Genomic DNA, 22,110 nt, shown 5'->3' with positions numbered 1-22,110 from the left:
AGGCGGTGCCTGTTACTGGTGCTTCACAGCAGGATGTTCATTTGTGTTAGTTGGTTATATATAGGGCCTCACTCCGAGTGCAGCAAAAAGTGGGGGGAATTCTGTTACACCATGTTACCTCCACAGTACCTCACTGCCATACTATGAGTTTCGCGGTAAGGCGGATGCTTTACCTCCAGATTTTACTGCCAAAAACCGTCCGATTTACAGTACGGAATTACTGATCGCAGTAAATCTGCGCAAAATCCCCATGGATTCCGAAAATGGGGACTAACACCACTGTGCAACCACTCGAAAATGTAGTTGTAAGTCCACAAGAGGGTGTGTCAGTAACAGTAACGAACTCTGGTGGTACATTGGTGGATTTGCTGCCAATCTCGTAATGAGGACCATAGAGGTTATGCCATATACCGTCTTGCTTACCCCGCCCGGAGGGTGAGGAGTGGAGATGGGAGTATTCGAGGATGCAGCACAACAAATGATGCTTCACTGTGCCAAAAGGTCTGCACTGCACGGCCCCATGCCCCTTCCTCCCGAATGCCCAGGCCGATAGGTGGAATAGCTGAGTGACTCTGAAGACACTGATGCGAGGGTAGGTTTGAGTATGTAGGGACGAGGCTAGGAATACTGCCATGAACAGGGATTGTGCATTGCCAGCCACCCATTAGCAGTGGCTGTACCTTTGTGGAGACCAGGCCCCCGTAAGTGGTTGCCGGGTTCCTCTGGGAAATAATATGCCTATATAACACTCCTCTGCAACCTCCCTTCCTTTGCTGCACATGCCTTCTTTAGTTTTAACAGATGGCAGTAAGTTGAATCCAGATGTTTGGGGAAGCATCTCAGTTTACTGGACTACCTGCTCTTTGTATAGCGCTGTTTGGGGCCAACTCAATTCTCGAGTTGCTAGGGTAACCAAGCATTATTGAAGTACGCACCCTGTATGCATAATATCATACTGATACTGTCACTCCCTGCGCTGCAAAATGTTCTCTTTCATTCCCTGTTTCTAAATGTCCCTCGCCTTATCAGTCTACATATCGCTCTCGCTTGCCTTTTTCCTCTCTTTCTCGCTCGCCCTCTTTTCTTCTCTCTTCCCCCTGACCATCAATGTCCTTCTCTTCCTCTGTGTCCCTCTCTCCCCACTCACTTCGTCCTCATACGGCAGTATTAAAGTAGTTATTTTTTGGGCAGGTTCCACTTATACCATTCTTCATTAAGTTAATAAATGCTCCACTGGAGCTGTTCTGCAGCCTCCTGCAGTTTATACTTCTGGTATGTTCTTCATAGACTTTGTTTCACATCTGAAGTTCGCTGGTGTGTTTCCTTTTCCACAGACTGGGGAGACAGTAGCCCTGAAGAAGGTAGCCCTGCGGAAGCTTGAGGATGGCATCCCCAACCAGGCCTTACGGGAGATCAAAGCTCTGCAGGAGATCGAAGACAACCAGTATGTAAGTGACATGAATGCCAAATGTATGTTCCACAAGCAGAATAAGAGGCATAAAGACCAAGATGCGGCACACAAGGACATTTTACACCTTTTCGCTGCAGGTGATTATGAGGCACCAGTATGTTATATGAGAATGGAATGTGTGGTGGAAAAAATGACCACTCACGATTCTGTTGGATTAATGAACAATTTATTAGTAAAAAGCAATAACAAGAACAAAACCAACAGCAGCATGAGACCTTAGCACAAGTGACCTCTCTTCACTTTGTGCACAATTCTCTTATACCCATAGGAAAGGAACACATGCATTTGAATGGAAGGGGTGGTCCCAGCAGGACAAGGTCTAACCTTCAAACAATGTTGCTGGCAGAGAACAAAGCCTCATTATACAAGTCTTTGATGCCAGCAGCACTCTATCATGCTAGTTAGTGTTATCAGGGAGGACAGCATATCGTGATATAGTTAGCCAAAGTATATATACTTGTTAATGTAATGTGTAATGTAACCATTGCTTTCATTTCAGGTGAACTTTCAATGTAGCTATTGTACTGAATTTAGGTGAAACAGAATAGTCTTTGTATGCAATCTAGGCGAATGAAGAATCTAGCCTGGGTACTTAATTGAGGCGAATGAGGAATTTAAGCCAATGTTTGAATCTGTAATAATGTAGAATGTAGCCAGATATTGAATCTGGAAGAATGTTGAAGGTAGCCATTCAGTTGAATGTAAGAGCAGGTAGAATTTAGCCTCTGAATTAAAGGTAGGTGACTTAGAGTCTAGCCATCATTTTATACCTAGGTCATTGTTAGAATGTAGACAATGGGCCTCATTCTGAGTTGGGCGGTAAGGGTTAACGGTCACCGGTAATGATGCCGGTGCCGTTAAACCCTTACCGCCCAATTCCGAGGTCCCTTAGCGGGACCCGCAAAGGACGTGTGGTATGACCACATGTCCTTTGCGGGTCCCGCTAAGGGACCAGGGCGCTAATAACGGGCCCGCTATTTGCGGGCCCGTAATTAGCGCCTTACCCATTCCCATTGAGCCCTATTGGGGCTCAAATGGGAATGGGGAATGGTCTACAGAATGGGGACTTAACGGGTCCTCCAAGGTCGGAATGACCCGGTAAGTCCCCATTCTGTCAGACCGGACCCCGTCCCGGGTTTGGAGGCAGCCATGCCGCTAATAGCATGAGCGGCATGCAAAGACACTCGAAGACACTTTGCACAACACCCCTGCCATAAGAATGGAGCTACCGTTCATGACAACATTTGATAAATAGCTGCACACATAATGTCTCTTCCGCTCTTGCATACCCGCACTAGACAATCTATCACAACCCATCCACATGCCAGCTCGACATAGGTGGCTAGTAGTAACCTGGCCACCCCTCTTATAATCATATTGGCCAATATGCACACATGCATACTAGCACCTCCTTGAATTCTTCCCATACCTGGACTCCGGTCCCCCCCCCCCCCAAGGGCGTTCAACCTACAGTGCATTGTGACCATACTAATGATGAAAGGTGCTATACAAACGACACATCACATTTACATACATTAAAGATTCACACACACTCTGAGGCAGGGAAAAATGCTTGCAATATGAATTTCGTCTGCTAATGCCGCTTTTCCTAAGAAAGTGGCAGCCTAAAACACGCTTAAATATGCTAAAAGGGAAACCCATCAGAAGCGAGAGATGAGAAAGTGAGCATTCGTACACGCTAGGCAAAAGCCTTCATTGCAAAGACATGCTGAGTACAATCTCGCCGTTTGCAGCACCTACTCAACATTATAATGCAGTAATATGCAAGAGGTGTACATACAATTTTCAATCCCCAAACTTTCTCCCATAGTCCCCTCTTATGAGACCTTTGCTCCAATCTCATTGCAAACACCTCTAAGAGAACAAATATCGCATCCTGGCATATCCTAATAAATTGTGTCTTCGGTAACATGACAGCAAAGCGCTTGAGCAGTTGCAAAACTTTAGAATAGGTATTGCATAACCGATAATAGAGGCACTTTAAACCCATCCGCAGACAGGATAAACTTAGAATTATAAATACTGCTATAAGCAAGATCTGACCAATAGATGCACCTAAGGGTCCCATTTGATATACAATCCATGACCCAAAGGTCAAGGAAGCCTCTGCACTAGTGTGACAGAGACTTACACATCTGGGTGATGATATTAGTAATATCACTTGCGTAATTCTGTATGAAAGTATAACACTCGCTCTTCATGACTGCACAGACGCCTCCTTGTGAGACCACAACAATATCTAGAACCATATGGTTCGGGTGGCTTCTTGTTCATGGGACAACAAAGTCAAGGAGGATGCAGTAGCATTTGCAACATCCCCCACTAACCATGACAGCTGAGTCAAATAGTCTCTATCTTAACCCCAAGGGCTGGTATTAAATATCCCACCCCTGCAACAAAGTTTTCCCAGGCAGTCCTTCTTTTACATTGCATCTTTAAATGTAAATTAGTTTCCGCCTTTTGGAATAATGTGTGGGAATGCTTAAAGCGTATCTTGAATTTTCGTGACCTACTTAAAATGTGCAGTCTAATAATTGGTACCCTTGTTAACCCATATATCTCTGCAATCTCCTCCTCTGCTTTACTTAATCTCTTATTTTATATTGGTTATCACCTTATCTTCTAATTGGAAATGTTTTGATACATTTACTTTTATGTTATGATGGAATAATGTTTGCTCTATTAATAGAATTGAAAAAAGTCATGCTTACTCCTGCTTGTGGCAATATTTGTAAATGTACTATACAATTTAGGTTTTTCACTATATTTCTAAACAACATATAATCCTGTTATCATTACTTCTATTACTGTTCATTTTTCTTCTAATTTTGAACCTTGCGCCCTGTTTCCCTTGTTTTTTCGTGTTTGTCTTGTTGGTACTCCCTGTTAGTTCTATAATATCCTTTTCACTGGAATACTGTTACCTTGATGAAACGTTTTATGAATATGAATTCTTATCAAAATTGGTTTTGATTATTTTCATGTTTAACCTTATACTTATACTGTTTATTTTAAAATGACAATGCAAATTTCTCAACAAGGGGAAAAAACAGGCTCACGTGCACTTGGAAGCAGCTGGAATGGGATTATGTAACAGCCCACAAAACACTCTCCATTGTAAAAGACTTAATTCCCAAAGCAGACCCTTCATTGTAAGTTGGTGGGCTGGCTCTACACCCTTGTTGGACTCAAGATCACACTGCTACCCCCTTAAAAGGATAATGTAACTTAAGTCCCCGTAAAGAAGTGGAGAATAGGCTGCAGAATTTGGCATTGTGAAGTGCCATCACTGGAGCAAAGGCAGGACTGAACTATCAGAATGTTGTTGCTGTCAGTATTCAGTTGACTGTGTCTGCGGTGCACAGAAAAGGAAGTAGCACAACATGGAGGAGGAGTGTTGAGTTGTGTCAAGTTGAGGTCAACTCAGTGCCCTGCCATTCTGACAGGTTTCAGTCTCCACACCTGCCAAGGACTATTGCCTGGCTGAAGCCTTCCCCTGCATCTGATTTGGAAAGAGAGGAGGAAAAAGGCATGACCCAGGAGGAGGAAATTGTGAATTCTGGTTGAAGCGAATTAATGAAGTAATACAAAGTGGTGAGAGGCATAAGCAGAGCGAAATTGATGGCTTGGACACAATGCCCCTAATTGGAGGACAGGCGACATTAGGCCTGCAATGGTGTCCAGAAAGAAAGAACCTAACTGAGCAGATGCCCCTTTACTGGAAGAGAAAGAAATGCAATAAGCCAATGCCAAAGTACTGTGAGAGACTATAAGGATTTTGTGCCTGACATCGAAACAAAGGCCTGCCTCTTACCAGGCCGACGATGGCAGCCCTATTGAACCGTGTGGTGCGGGCCCTCATAAACCATTGAATAGTAGATTCCCCATGCAAGATGACAGATACATGTGTACCACAGAAAGTGGAAACATTTCAGCACTCTAAAGACGCTATTACATGGTTTACAGGCCCATGAACTGCGACCGCTGAGAAAATTAAACATCAATTGAAATCCATCGTCTCACAAAGGAAAACCTCTGGCCACATGCTGATGAATCTAAACACCAACTATCAATGCAAAACGTGTTCTTGATTAGATAATTGGGTGTTATTTTCAATTTCTGTTTGGTTGGCCCGGACTTTGAAAGGTCAGAGATCCAAGGTTTACAGGTGCTTCCAAAAATGTGCTACTCTACAACATATCAGCAATTCTTGACACAAAGCCTGAATCAACTTCCCCATGACGGAATCACGTGGGATTTATCCAAATCTGTAAAGTAGAACAGAAAATCAAATTTCAGTTTATCGGAGCAATAGATTAGCTCCTAGCGAAGATTGCTAATTTAAGGTAAAGGTTACTCTGGGGGTAAATTTATTAAACTGGCACTTAAGAATTTCTTACCCTAACGGATTTTGTTGTCCCTTATACAGTACTGGTACATACACGTGTTTTTCTCCTCAACCACTAAATCAGGGTGCAGCCTCACAACCTCTCCAGAGAGAGTAATTAAATAAGACGCTCTTGCAAACTGGAATCAAGATTCCCTTGTTTATCAGATTCGGGGGACACTTTTTTTGTTTTCTTCTTTTTCTCCTCCTGTCACTGGTGTACTGACTCCTGGGATCCTGCCATTGACTATCTCTGAATCCAGATTTGGCCATTCGCACAGGGACCCGGGGAGAGTACACCATAATGATGCGAGTCAGAGAAACCTTGGTGAGGATGCACAATTATGCTAAGAGATGGAGAAAACATAGAGAAATTACAAAGAGGTGAGACTGAGAGAATCTTTGAGAGGACACTATAGTGCAGGAAAAGAGCCAAGCAATAAGACAGTGAAAGACTTGAGAGGTCTCGTGAAGGAAAGCACTGGATCAAAGAGGTGCATATTGGGATCTGTCACCCAGAAACTCCTCAACGCAGCGCAATAGGCGCAGAGAGAAATGAAAGTGCCAGGAGCAGTAAAGGTTGCACCAATGAAGTGCATTTTGGGAGCTGCAGGCCAAATGCACCCCAATGATGCCCAACAGGATCAGAGAAAGGTGAAAGTGACAGGTACACTTAATAAAGGGTATGCTGGGAGTTGGAGTGTAGACTCTCCTCAATGAAAAGCAATAGGTGCAGCCAGGGAAGAGACAGCCATGATAAAAATTTGAAAATAATTTGTAATTGGAGCTTGCTGTTCATCGATCACCACGCAAAGCATGTTGTGTTGAAAGGACTCCAGAGAACCAAAGTGAACTGAATGGCACAAGAGGTGCAGGGTAAAAGGGTTCCATGTCATTTAAACTAAGTAATTTACTTCAATGTAATTTACTTAGTTGAAATTACTTTGAAAATACTTCGATTTTTTTTTTTGGGGGGGGGGGTTGCCCCCTTCCCCTTCACTAACACCCCCAAACCCCTTTTGCCCATTACCCTATACAAATACAAAAAAGAATTCTAAGTATTTTACATCGAAGTAATTTGCTTCGTGGAAACACATGATATGGGGAAAATGTGGGAGAGTGAACCAAGAAAAGTGATGTTGAATGGAAGTGATGGTTCCAGCACCCATCAAGGAGAAGGTGTGTCACTGAACAGACTTATGGGAACCAAAGTTAACTGCTTCGTTCAAGACGTGCTGACAAAGCTATATCGAACCAGAGAACTAGTGTTTATTGCATGTTGTGGTACTAACACTTGACAAGTCAAAGTATGTGATGTGCGAAGCCTCAGCAGAACACAAGTGAGCTGTTTCCTGCGAGTGGAAATCTTGTCACTATCCAGCATGGTGGAAAGATCTCTTAGAACTCAAGAGCCAGTGTCACAGTGGAGAACGGACTAGTTGGACATTCCAAGAAAGGGGATCTAGGAATGCCTAATAAAGATAAACTAGAAATACTGAGTAAAGAAGAATGTGAAATATGGTACCAGCTGAGAGACAAAATATACAGCAGAGAAACTGAGACATGAGAGATATCGCAAGCTCTAGCTAAGAGGGAAAACAGCTAAAACCAAGAAAGAAAAAAAGAGAACAAACAAACTTGTTTTGTTTGTAAATGAAGGAAAACAAAGTTTGATTAGAACTTAATAAGGCTACTGATGTCATCATTGACGCAAGCTGCAATAGATGGACTCCAAGGTGAGCCCAGCATAAGGGTAAGGGGGAACAAGCCTCTCACACCTCTATAGCCAGGGTCCTAAATCTCATAGTAGACCTCGAAAATATCAGGCTGCTGGCCGACAGCATTTCTGCCAGATGAGCCGCATGTCAGTGGCCACACTCATTTCAAAGTGCCTGTAGTTCTGTCCAGATTTCCCCCGTATAGAACCTGTCCATCCAGGGTCTATGGGCTATTGCGTTAGTAGGAGGATATTTACTCTCATTTCTTCTTTTCTGTGTTCCAGAAACGTACACCGACTCTGACTCCCAGGCACTGCTGCGAAAGGCCACAAACTGTAGCAACCACTGAGCCAAATATATACTAATGTCATTCTGTAGGGGGCATTGAATTGCAGGGATCCGAGGACATGCAAATCCAATGGAAGCAATGCTGGCGCAAAACCGGAAGGGGCGGTGCCAATCCCTTGCTTGGGAGTGCTTAAGCCCTCCCACATTGAGAAGGCTGCAGGCAGAAGGCAGCGCTCTGTCATGAAGGCCAGCCCAGGGGTGCGGATGAGAAAGGGGCGCTAACTCAAGAGCCTGTCAAATTTCACCTGGGAAATCAGAATGTTTACATTTTAACAATCATTAACGTGGCAGTAGCCGTTAAGGTACAGTGACAGAGGACAAAAGCCTTCCCAGGCGATATCAATAGATCCCCTGTGATGAAGCCAAAGCCTTAACTGCTGGGCTCAGCTTTTAGGTGGTCTGCACCTCCAATGATTAGCACCTCTTTGTGAAGCAAATCTCTGCATTGGGGTGAAAGCTGCATCTAATGGGCCAAAGAAAGGCGTAATAGCTATTCAGCCTCTTCAGCTATTCAGCCTTGGCTCAGAGAAGGGGTGAGGTGGTGTGGCATCTATTGCTCAATGGGTTAATGGCCCCACTCACAACCAGCTTTCAAAACTGTATCCAGCCCCCCAAAATAAATGGATGGTTGTTCCAGCTGTGAACACAGGCCTCTGCCACGTGCCATCACAAACCTTCCGTGCACCAATCCCTGTGCGACCCCTTCTTACCCCAACATTTTAACGCAGTTGCTCCCCTGCAATTTCTACCTTAACTCGGATGCGAGTAAAGTATGTGCACTTGAAGACCGTTTGTTTTGCTCATTGTACATGATTGATATGAAGGTAGAGGCATTAAATCAGCGCCTGGGCGTGGAGATGATACTCCAAAATAAATATCCACGTTTTCTTTTTCCTGACGCTGCAGTTATCATCGCTAAATTGGAGCATGTACCTGCTAAACTCACAGCCTTCTCCAACTCCTGCAAAAATAGATATCTGATAATTCAGGTGGAAAATACAGTATGGAGAAGACTGTTAAGAAAATACTTATAAATAAACCGCAGAGTGAATCAGAGTGGCAGTCTGGGAAGTCTGGGAAGTATGGCCAGTCTGGGCGGGCCGAGCGGAAGAGCGGTTATTGTGGGACAGTGAACATCGCTCTGGATGACTGCTTGTTCTGGTAAGATCACAGCGCAAAACTGTTGTATTCCATCTTGAAACTACTGCCATCCTATAAGCTTAGAAGAAGTCTACAGAATAGCAGGTGTGCAATTGTCATGATACGGAGACATAGGAAAATGCATAGCAAACCCCTGTTGCCCCAAATGCCGACAGGGGGGAAAGGATGCCAGATGTCAACATTACGATCAGGGAGAAACGTGACCAGACAGGCTCTGGGAGGTGTGGGGAAGCCCTCCCCAATGCAAAAATCAGGCTGGGAGGGCAGATCAGGGCTGCTACGACACGCAAACATAAGTCGACACAGAGCAGTAGTGCCCCACGATCTAAAGCCCCCAAGTTGACTGCAACGAACAAAGTGGACAATAACTCAGTCAAGACTCCACGCTCCACTGTACCAAGGGCACCTGATACCCACCAACAGGAGGAGTTTATGCAAGGGAGTACTGCGAGGACAAATCGCTCCTCAACCCCTGACTTAGAAGGACTAGTTTTGTCCTCATCTGATGATCCCTATTCGAGTGAGTTTTCACAAAAAAAAAACCCATTGGAGCAACTTTACCATCTGCGACCCAATGGGAACATAAGAATGCAAATGAAACTTTGTACTCAAGAATAGGAGTTAAGGGGCAAAAGAGGACCTCACAGCCTCAACACAATTCCTGGCTACCACGAGATGCATAGCAGGAAATGTCAACGCCCACTGTGCTCCTCTGGAAGCAATAGAGCTTTGTGTTGGAGGAAGACGGTAAGACATCCAGGGTAATGAATTCTTACTCTGAGAGACATATGGTTCTGACGGAAAAAGGAAAGAAATGGGTTATAGCACTTAGTGCCTTTGAAGTGCACTTAATAGAGCCTTGTGACGTATCTGATATCTGGAACTGCACCACACGGAGGGCTAGAGGCCAATCCTCATACCTAGATGCGATCTTCATGTCTACTAACCTTGAGGCATGGAGCTGTATATGTGAGATGAAATTTAATGATCTAAGTGACCACGCTACACTCACAGTCGTGATGGAACACCAGAGGGTGGAGAACAAGAAGCCCTTGGCAGCCTTAGCCACAGTGAATCCATAGGGATAGAGAATCCAATGGACAGCCACAAAAATCCTGCTCGACGTAACATGTTGGTGCTGTAAATCATTGATACAGTTAAAATGGATAAAATAACACACTTTATGCCAGATATCAATGGCAAGGACTATGATGCAACAGGGCAAAAAATAAAAACGGAACTCCTTAGAGAGTGCAGATTGATACATAGAGAGAAATCCTTAGTGTATGAGGAAAAAATCATAGCTCTGAAACAGTTGAGAATTAAATATAAAGCAAGTATCACACAAGATAAATTCAATAAAAACTCAAATAACTGGAAAATGATTTACAGATTAATAAGGGCAAATGACTCGAAATCCTTTTGGCAACTATATCACACCCATATAGCAACGAAAAAACCTCAAGAACTGGTGAATATTTGCGACAAATCCTGGGTTTGACACATTAAAGTGAATTACTAACAAGGCGTAACAAAACAATAGCACAACAGTGGGAAGTGGATCGGGGTGCCTGGACTTTGATGTAGATGACATCCAACAGATAATATTGAGATCAAAAGCCTCTAGAGCACCAGGCCCCGATAATTTGCCCAATATCATAATTATAAAATAGCCTTGGATGTGGGCACAATTTCGCTTCAATGTTTTTTAAATCATAGAGAAAAGTGGAGTGATTACAGAGAGTTGGAAATCCTCTATCCTTATACCGGTACATAAGAAGGGAGCCGAGAAGACCCAAGGAACTACAGGATGTTGGCAATGTTGGATGCCAGCAGTAAAAATATTTTCCAACCTACTGCTAAGAAAACTAAACAGGTGGATCAAGAGTAATGGAATCCTGAAAATGAGCCAAATAGGCTTTTGTCGAGGAGGTAGTACTGTACATTGTATATGGGCAGTCAAATTCAAATCCTAGCAGAGACTATGAAAAATCTAGGGCTCGATTATACCTGGCATTCATGGACTACATTAGGGGCCTTTGACGGCGTTATTAGAAAACGACTCTGGGCAAAACTGGAGGCCTGGGGGATTGACCCCTTCTTATTGTACAGAATTTATTACAGAACTATATACAGACACAAATGTAGTGATGAGAACTTGTCAGGAGGGGACTGTGACACAACAGATTGATACAAATCTAGGCTTAAAACAAGGCTGTGTTCTAGCTCCAAATCTTTATAATTTGTATGTGAGCGATCTGTGCAAATACTTTAAGAAATATTTCAAATTTTCCAACTAAACTAGCGTGCGAACCTGTTCCCTATTTCTGTATGCAGACGACACAATCCTCATGGACCAGACTCTAATAGGGCTCCAGAGGGCTTTGAAGTGGATGGAAAACCATGCAGACATTAATGGATTAAAGATCACCCAAAGCAAATATAAAATCATGATTTTGGGAGGGAAACAAAAAAATTTAAAAAACAATTGGTTCCTGGTTGGAATCAAATTGGAAGTGGTAGAATTCTACATTTACTTAGGTAGCCCAATACTCGCAACACTCAATATGCATACAAATAGGGAGCCTAGTTCAGATCAAGATTATGGGTAGGTGGCAAACTATCAAAAGCTAAGTCTTGAAACAGTGTGGTGGCAGTGTGGAAGAATTGCGTGAAGCATACGTGAAAAGCATAATACCGGCAATAATGTATGCGTTAGAAACTCTCCCGTTACAGCACATACAATGGCTGGATCAATTGGAAGGGAAACTCCTAAGGTCAATATTAGGAGTCCCACAGGCAGTTCCGGTTGAGGCCTTGTGCTTGGAATTAGGATTAACCTCTTTATTAATGTGTTGGAAAATTGCTAGAACTTCATTATATATTATCTTCACAAATAGAATGGAAGAAGGCCAAACGCTAAGAAACTCCTTGGTGGAACATACTAACTGCCTAACAAATAGAACCGATAAAATCAGGAGAAACCAGGCTCATGTAGAACTAAAGAACACTGCATTGGACTATCTGTGCAGGCTGAATATTGAGCTACCCATTGTGGGGTAAATAGTGCAATTCAAAGCAAAGCTTAGAGCAAAATTAATGTAATAATAATAATAATAATAATAACAATAATAATAAGTATTATGATAAGCTTGCAAATGTAGACCAACTTAACACAAAACAAAGATTTTTGGAATACATAAAGCAGGGATTCCCTCTCAATGAACCCCAGTCCTACTTGGTTAAATGGACAAGCATGAAATTACATAGATTTGTCACATACATGCGATTAAGGGGCCGATTCATGGAATTAATGTGCGCTAAAATTTTCAGCGCAAGTGTGCGAAAGCGTGCGAATCGCAGCGCCAGTGCGAAAATCGCAGCGAAACCCGCACATATCGATTCATGGAAGTCCGGGCGCGTGTAAATCCCAGGATGTGTGCCAAAATTCTGCGTGCCGCATGCTGGCGCACACGTCTCCAAACAGCGTGCACTACGCGCACAGCGAAATCGCACATAGCGCGGCGCACACAACAAAAGTAGGAGGAACAGAGGGCGTGACACGCAGAATGGGGAACAACACGTGAAAATGTGAGCATCACGGGGGAAGTACAGGAGGCAAATGCGCGGAACGCCCACACGCACGTTCAAAACACGTATTCATGGATTCGAACGGGGCTAACGCGTGCGCCAAAAAAGACGCGCTAATCCGGGAAAACGTACGCCAGCAGGAAGCAGGCATACGTGGACCCGCGCTGCATAAATGTGCGTGCAAACAACAAACAAGCTCAGACGCCAGGATGAGTATACCGTTCCTAGCAGCAGTGGTCGTGGGATACAGCAGGAGGAGGAGGATAGTCGGGCCCAGAATTTTCACATCCAGATCCAGCCTTTTTGGGATGCCTGATGACCAGGTGTATGGGAGGTACAGGTTTCCACCTCACATAATACTCGACCTGGTGAATGAGTGGGAGGATGACCTCACATCACCCACCCTGTGCTCCCAAGCACTCAGCCCCCTGGAGAAGGTCCTCAATGTACTTCACTTCTTGGCCACTGGATCATTTCAGCGGACAAGTGCTATAGTGGGGAGGGGGTGTCACAGGCCACGCAGTCACGCTGCCTACACCAGGTCTTGGCCATCATGACTGCACGCCCATCAGTCCGCAGGCACATATACCTGCCCAGAACACCTGCAGAAAGGCAGGCTGCCGTCCAGGATTTCTACGGGGTGGCACAATTCCCCAAAGTCCTAGGTGCCATTGATTGCACCCAGGTGGCTCTACGTCCCCCTAGGGCATCTGAGCACATCTATAGAAACCGCAAGCACTGGCATTCCTTCAACATCCAGGTAGTATGTGATGTCAAGGGAATCATCACCTCAGTATATGCCAACTATCCAGGGTCCACCCACAACAGTTTTATTTACAGAATGTCAACCCTAAACCGGGACCTAGAAGCTGGGTGGCATGGCGATACATGGCTGCTCGGTGAGTATAAATGCCACAGCACATGCATGCATGTCAGATACTGAGTAATGTCACAACCCCACTAATGATACCCATCACCACCTCCCCAGGGGACAGTGCCTACCCTCTGAGCACCCACATGATGACGCCAATTCGGAACCCCACCACGCCACCCGAGGTAAGATACAACATAGCCCACATTGCAACCCGGGGCATAGTGGAGCACACATTCGGAGTGCTCAAGTCACGCTTTCGCTCCCTTGACGGTTCTGGTGGGCAGCTGTTAAACGCTCCCCCAGTAGTGTGCAGGATCATAGTGGCAGCATGTGTCCTGCACAACGTTGCAACACGCCGGGGCCTGCCTGTGGACATGGTGGTGCCCCCACATCCCCAATCACATGCACAGCCGCTGCGCATGGGAGGGGAAAGGGCACGGGGTGAGGTAGCCCGTACGCAGCTGGTGGCAAATTACTTCACCTAAATTCACACCCCTGTGGAGTGCACACAGCCCTGGCACATACCATCTGACAATCAATGATGATGACATAAGGGACAGTCAACTGTCACAACCATACCAGCCTGAGATTGGTCACCTGGAAGTGTTACATTGTGTGCATCCCTACCTACACAAACACCACCAATGCTGTGTCATCAAAAGACACACTTCTATGCTGCTAAATTCATTACCCCCTTGCAAAATACAACATGACAACAGTGCCATGTCACCCAACCCCTCCCCAGCATCGCCACCCAACACATATCATGCTATGTGAGAGCAAACAAAGCAATCCCCAAAACATGACACAAGTGTCACAAAGTACAGTGTCCCTAATGGAAACTGGCCACACACAAAATGCTCCCAGTAATGTAGAACTAACAACACACATGACCAAATACTTACCAACAATACAATGCAGCTACACAACCTCAAACATAGCATAAACATGACAGTACTAAGTTAAAGTAGTGGTAGTCTTGCAACCTGATTATGCCAGCACATCGACCACTTCCAACTGTACAGTGTTGCTGCTACGCAAATGTGTAAGTGCACTGCTTACAACATGAACTCCATCTCCAAAGTAGATGGCTTTGTGAAGACATGAGGAATGAACCTGCAAATTAGGAGGAAGACATGGATGCACAAGCACATATCAATACACCATGCAGTGTACAATACAACAACAATATCCACTAGGAATATATACACAGTATTTACTACAGACTGCCCACACAGCTAATTGGAGTCCAACGTCACTGTGTAAGTCACTGTCACTTGGGCGCACCCTTTGCAAGCCCATGGAAACGGGAAGCAGGAGGGGTGTGTGTCTCACGAACCCAAGCATCTAACCCAAACTCAGGACAAGCCTGCATGTGCCCAGCCGGAATACAGTGGATGCCCACGGGAGCCACACAAGGCAACACACTGCATGCGGGTGTGGAAGGTCTCGTTCTGGAGGATTATAGTGCGGAGATCCCCGTGCACCACCTGACGTGATGGCCGGCTCTCCTCCCGAGTTGCCTGCATCTCAGCTGAGAGCGAACGTGTGAGCCGCTCCAGCTGCTGTTCTGTCCTCAAGTTAGTGGAAGTTTCAAGGTCAACAAGAGTCTCCCTGAGGTGATGGAGTTCTACCCTCAGGGCTTCCCTGTGGCCCTGGGACTCTATTGATATCGATTGGCGTAGAGTACCAGTGCCGCCCGTCTGTTCCTGTTGGACGCCAACATGTCCTCCCTGTGTGATTGGCAAATGGAGTCTGTTGCCTGCTGTAGTTGCTCCATCTGCCTTTCAGGGGGGACAATGGAAGTGGCCACCCTCTCCATTGCTTGAGCCATCATCTCAACTGATGCTGGCTGTTGGGTTGCCATACCGTACATGGATTGTTCCCATGCGGTATTGCCTGGTGGCGTATGGCCACCGCGTCGGCGGGCACCACACCTGTTTGGGGCAAGGCGATCTGCGCCTTGCTGTGCCGGCACTGCCTGAGGCTGCAGGACTGCATTCCCCCTCTGATCTGCTGGCCCAGGAACAGGATCAGATGTTGTCAAGTGTGACCCTGCATCCGTAACCGCCAAAGGCGGACTTACCAACACTGACATCCCCATAGAGGGTTCTACCCCTGGTGCAGGTGGGTTGGACAGAACAGAATCCCTGCCAGAAACACCACATAGGTCTCATCATCCGAATCAGCACCTGAATAGAGGTCTGTGGAGGTGCACGCAGAGACACCCCTGGACAGAATGGTCTGTAGCAAGATCGGGTTCTCACCCACCACCACACCATGTCCCCCACTGGTGCCCGGTCGTGCCTGAGATCCCTCCTGGGTCTGCACCATCTACTCAACCTCAACAGCATCAAGTGCGTCATCCTCTGCAAAAACATGAAAGACAAAAAATGGAAACCGGCATTAGCACCATAGCACACAAATAGGCCTGAAAAGCTACAGAACCAGTACATGATCTACACATGTCCCACATGCCTATAACCCTTCCATGCATGCACTGTCACTGAGTTGGAAGGGGAGGCGAAAGGCAGACACTGATGACACCAAGATGGAACAGCAACACATTTGCTGCATGCTGGGTAGCACTGCCATCACACATTGGCCTGTGAGTGGCATGTCCAATACACATACATGACACATGCCATCACACAGATGGCATGTACCATAGCCATGGTACATTCCACAAGTACATCCATCTGCCAGTAAATGAATACTGTCAGCCATCCATGTGAGATGGACATTGTGAGATGAAAAATGGTACATAGTGTGACAAAATAGGCATGTGCCACACACTGCAACACATCCAGTGTACAAAAAGAAAGTGATTGCAGGCCGATGTACACATCAATGGTTGTGCACTTCAACATGACAGGAAACAACTATCATGTTCCACATTCAAACATGCCCCAAAAATGTATGTGACCAGGCCAATACTCAATCAGCCTGAATGGTCAAATCATTTACCTAACAAGGTAACACATGTGGGCCAATGTGGGGTTCATCAATAACAGAAGCATGTCACAAATTTGACAATTGGGCTGAGGAATGCGTAGCAAAAGTGGGAGAATTGAAACAATCAGCCTGAACGAACACTGAAAAATACAAACAATGTTGTTGCAAGATGCCACTTCAAGAGCAACTGCCGTAATGTTGCGCTAAATTACTACTGTGGGCAGAAGGAATACTGTCACACCCAAATCCAAGGCCGCTGAATGTTTTGGATGAAGCACATGGGTGACCCATACCACTCAGGCACACACACCCTCACCTGGCACTCAATCAGAACCCGTCACCCAAACAACATACACATGCATTACACACACATGCATGGGCACTCACCGGACAATGCATCATAATCAGGTAGTTCTCCCATACCTTGGATCTGTTCCTCTGTGACGAAGGCCCCAGCAACAGATTCATGTTCAGTGAGTTTGTTGTCCTCTTGTGGAGACCCACCGCCAGTCACCAGAGTAGCGGCATGATTTTAGGCCAGCTTGTTCTTTGCTCTGTGTTTCAGGTCATTCCACCGCTTGTAGCAATCATCAGCTGTGCGCCTCACAAATCCAAGGGCACTTATGCGGTCCGCGATGGTCTGCCAGTGTGCCCTACGTTGACCAGGTGTGGTCTTGCACCCTACAGTCACGACCATTTCGCGGCTATGTGCTGACACATAGGCCACAAGTGCATCAAGTTCCGGATCATTAAAGCAAGGCTTCCTTAAGGTACCGGAGTGTGTAGCCGTGTATGGGGTCTCAGCCTGTCGTGCCAGAGCACCCTTCTTCCTCTTCTTTAAAGGTAGAGCAGAGCCAGAGTGGCTTACGCCGCTCTGGTCAGTAGGGGCAGAATCACCGGTGGACTGGGTAGTAGGAGTGTGGGAATGCACAATGACCATAGGTCTTGATGCAGGCATTGGTTGCAGGGTAATGTAGGCAGGGGGAACGTCAGTTTGATGGACCTGGACTGACACTGTCCTGGCTGGGAGAGTCAGAGCTGGGGCGGATGGAGCTGCAGCTGCCCCTGCAGCCTCCCCACCCTGCAAACTTGGGGCAGCAGATGACATAGCTGCCCCAGATCCACGTGGCTTGGGGACAACAACTTGCACCGCCACACGTGGCCTAGACTTGCTGACCTGGAAGTCAGCCAGGGAGTCATCCTGTGCCAGGTCAGGTGCCACAATGGGCTGGTCCAACAGGGGCTGAGCTGGGATGGTGTCAGCCACGTTTCCCTCAACAATGTGGGGGGGCATGGGTGTCCCTGATTGTTCCTCCACACATGGGGGTATAGGGGCACCCTGCAGATCCCGGCCACGTCCCCGACCGCGCCCACCATGCCCACCTTTTGAAGGTCGGCCACCTTTGCCTCTGTTAGGCAGAAACCTCTGCAGTTCCCTTGGGGACCACTGCAAAAGATTTAGGACTACAGGTGTTGGCAGTAAACCCACTTGGTAGCAGTCTGTACCACCCAGATTTACCTGGTAGCGGTGGCTGAGCAGTCAGACTTCCCTCAAGAAGAGTTAGGCAGTATGTAAAGTATACACAATAGGCACTCAGACACAATAGCACAAACAGTGACCAGAGCTTTGGTATCAAGGTATATAATTATTTATTTAAAAACACACTTATTGAAACACTCCAGCACTATTATTGTAAATCACTCTAACCACAGTTACTATTATTATATATACATCCCTTATTCCTTATCAGACAAGTCTTAGTTAACACCACTTATTTCCAGACAGAGGTGAGTGCTTAACTATAGATGGCACTCCAATAAGTTAACGAAAAAGGGAGGGAAAAAGGCAGAATGTAGGAAAATACACCACACTAATACTTAGGAACTCTTAAGCAAGGCAGGAAAGTCAAAAGATACTTGTGAGCCAAAGTCCATAGGCCGGGCCCACTCTTGGAGAGAGCAGGGCACAAATTCACCCAAGATCACACAATGACAACAGGCTTAAAAAGTCTTGCAGGGAGTTCAGAAAGGTTTTAGTTAGGCTCAGAAAAGTTTAACCAGGGTGTCCCAGGCTAACCCAGGTTCGAAAGCCGGGGGCTAAATGTACCCCGTACAGTCGGTTTCAAGGGAAGCCAGGCGGAACACGGTACCTTATGTGGAAAGGATCCTCCAGCGGGGGCAGTTGTTCCTGGCAGCGGGTGCAAGTCGCGGCTTCGTCCAGAGGAAGAGAAGATCTCGACGTGGAGGAAAGATGAAGGTCGTTGCACTGCCAGGGAAGAAACCAGCCGCAGAGTTTTCCGGTTAAAGGTACTACCCTTTGATTCGCAGTAGTGGTAAACCGTGGTATCCCGGTTGCCGGGGTGCTTGGCACAGGCAAGGCGGCCACGAGATGCTCCAGGAAGCGAAAAAGGAAGCAGACTGGTTATCCCCACCAGTCGAAGGAAGAAGACTCTCCGGGCTGGAGATCTCCTCTGTCGTTGGGAAAAGTGGTGAGACGGTTCAGCAGGGCTCCACCGGTGGTGTCGTAGTAGCAGGTCGGCTCAGCTTCTCCCTCGTCGGATTCTTAGGTCCTGTGGCGACTTCTAAAGTTCCAGTCCCCAAAGCCCTGCTTTTACACAGAAAACCCCCATTCACTCAGCCTAGCTGTCACTCAAACATGCTAAGTGGTGAGCCGGCCGGCTCACCACTTGGGCCAATCAGGGCGGAGTGTGACTTGAGTTGCCTAGGCAACTCAGTCCAGGGTGCCTAAATCCCCCTCCACCCCTCCTAAGTACCCCAGACAGAGTGGCACCACTTTGGAGGGCTTCTGTGGAGAAGCCCGCCAAAATAGTGGAACAAAGAGCTCACCTTGGGTTGGAGTCACAGAAGCGAACACAGGGATATATTCGCGGTCGAATATAAAAAGTAGTATCCACTGCCACCAGCCAAAACTCGATCAGGGGGGACGGAGACGTGCCCCCTCGACTAACAGACCCCGGGGCAATCGAATTGCCCCGGCCAGTACGTCCACAATATGATGGTTTGTACTGGTCATGTTCAGAATTTGAGACTAGTAAAGTCAATGGTGACTTTACATGCCCTGGGAGACAGTAGTCAGTCCCAGGGTATGGAGTCTATACTGGGGGTCACTATGACACCCCTGTGTTACTGCACCGAGGGTGCTGTGTAACACACATCACAAAAACACATGAAGCCCTATGGAGTAAAAGACCCCATAGCCCATTAAACACATCTAGAGACAAAGAAAGACACTCAAATCATGCACAAGAGTGAGAGTAAAAAGAGTCTCACTCTTGGCAGGAGAACAAAATAAACCCCAGAAATCCAGCAAAGCTGCTGGGGGACTCACTAGGTTAGGAAATTCAGCCTAAACAGAGAATTCTCCCTAACAGCCTCCCAACCATGGCACTGATGTTGTTGTGCGTATGGGAGTTGCAGTAAACTATTGTCCTGGGCAATTGGCGGTCAAAGGGGTAGGATACCAGATGGAATTCGTACCCTAGTGCTCTAATAAGACTGTCTGTGACCCCTGGGTGAAGATGACGGGTAACGCAACGCACAGGCAGCCCAAAATCAAAAATTAACGTGCACGCAACCCATCGTAGACCACGTGCGTGAAAAAATGAACCCGCACTACGCAGTGGCACCCAGAAACACAAAACTAAGCGTACGCGTAATACACGCAGCATACAATGACCTCTGAAGGGGAACGCGACACACAGGGCCAGCGCAGTTGCTAAGTACGTGCAGAACTCACCGTCTGCCTGGAAAAAGAACGTGAAAAATAGGCGCATGTGCGCGTTGGCAACACCCCCGCCAAAAGAAGAATTGTACGCTGTCTGAGGAGACAGGACAAAAGGAGAAGTGAACTCTGTTTGAGGAAACAGGCCCAACAAAAAATCAGAAAAGAGCTGTCAGAGGTAACAGGGAGTATGAACTAGAAACGCTGTGAAGTAATCGCTTGTGAACCGACAAGAAGTACAGATTTCACCCACTCGCTCTCCACGAAAAGCACGTACAAGGAAATGGTGTCCTACACGTAGCTTTTAAACCGGCCCACACGTACACGTCAGATACGCGTGTACGCGGGCGCTTTCCTCCAATTACACGCAATGACATTCGGACGTGCAGTTTTTCCACGTGTGCTCTGTCATCACTTGCTATGAGGGAAACGCCCGCGCGCGTAATGTAATTTATGCGCTAAGGGCCTTTGGTCCAATGAAATCGTGTGCGTGTGCTCACGCACTTACGCGCTAAGGCCCTTTCCTCGAATTACACACTGACGTGCAATTTTCTCATGTGCAAAATCACTCCGTATCAAGCTGGCCACGCGAAAACACATGGAAGACCACGCCCCTGCCCAGAAGGCCAAATTACTGCCCCCCAGAGCCGTGAGCACGCTCCCACCTGCCATCTGCTGCTGCCTGACTGCCTGCTGCCCACGTGCCCTACCATTTGTTGCCTGCACGTCAGCCAGGGGTGTAGTTGTTGTGACCACCCCTGCTGGAACCGAAGACTCCCGACTGGGATTCCATCGCTCCACAGCCCACCCCCAGGACCCAGTTGCCCACCCACTCCTGACTCTAGGGGTTGCCATGTCCAGCACAACACCATCTGGCAGCACTGGCAACCCCCAGCCAGAGAGGCAGAGGGCCACCAGCTTCACTGCCACCGAAGTTGGTGTCCTGGTGGAGCAAGTCCTGGGGCAGTATGATGCCCTCTTTGGAAGTTCGCGCGCCGACAATGAAGGATGGACCAGGATCTGGATGGACATCGTGACAGCCATCAAAGCGGGGGGGGGGTGGCAGTCCGCGACTTACATCATGTCAAGAAGCGCTGGGAGGACTTCAGGTCCAGGACCCTCAACAAGGCCCGGCACCTCGCTAAGGCAGCGGATGCCAAGGGGTGCCGGGGCCAGCTGTCGAACCATCAAATGAGGGTCCTGGAACGCATATGCCCAGCGCTCTACGTCCAGATCCTTGAAAGGCAGACCCGTCTGGAGTCGAGCGGTAAGTGTACATGCATGTTGATAGTACGCTGTGCGTGTCGTGGTGTGCAGGTTGCACATGTGTTTATGTAGGGCCATGTAGGGATGTGTATGAACATGGGCGTGAGGCTGCCACATGTGAGTCCTCTCAGTTGTGAGACACATTGATGGTGTATGTGTTGGTAAGCATGCTGGGCAAATGCAGGCGTGGGAGCACACATGTTTGAATTTCTGTGTATGTACATTGGCATGGTTGTGGCATGGATGGTGGTTCATAATGCATGTATCTGCACTGTGTACATGTGCATGTATATGTATCTGACAAGTGTGCAACTGTGATGCAACATGGATGCACGTGACACTGATATGTAGAAGGATGAATGGCAGATGTGACATGTATGGCGATCTCATCACTGCAACAGTTGGAGGAGATGTAGACATGCATGTAAGTGTGGTGGCGTGTGTGCATGTCTAGTGCGTTCCTTGTGTTTCATGTGATGTCAGGCTCACCTTTGGCTGTTCATGCTGTTGTATGTGTATGCATGGTGCTGCCTGGTGCAAGATTCCTGTTGAAATGTTCATGTGTGTGAGTTAAAA

The 22,110-nt window shown here is 46.9% G+C and overlaps 1 protein-coding gene across 2 annotated transcripts in view; it reads left to right on the top strand.

Annotated features, from left to right (window-relative positions):
- Nucleotides 1–22,110, top strand: part of CDK20 (cyclin dependent kinase 20) — a 635,467-nt gene that overhangs the window by 169,575 nt on the left and 443,782 nt on the right. For both annotated transcript variants that reach the window (XM_069647476.1, XM_069647474.1), the window contains exon 3: nt 1,335–1,448. In XM_069647476.1, the coding sequence (XP_069503577.1) occupies nt 1,335–1,448 (114 nt within the window). The remainder of the gene's footprint in view (nt 1–1,334; nt 1,449–22,110) is intronic.

This window comes from Ambystoma mexicanum, chromosome 2q (genome assembly GCF_040938575.1).
Source record: "Ambystoma mexicanum isolate Mex_15411 chromosome 2q, UKY_AmexF1_1, whole genome shotgun sequence".
In the NCBI taxonomy this organism is placed as follows: domain Eukaryota; kingdom Metazoa; phylum Chordata; class Amphibia; order Caudata; family Ambystomatidae; genus Ambystoma; species Ambystoma mexicanum.
Note: the sequence above shows the minus strand (reverse complement) of the source record. Positions and strands in the feature narration are given on the sequence as shown.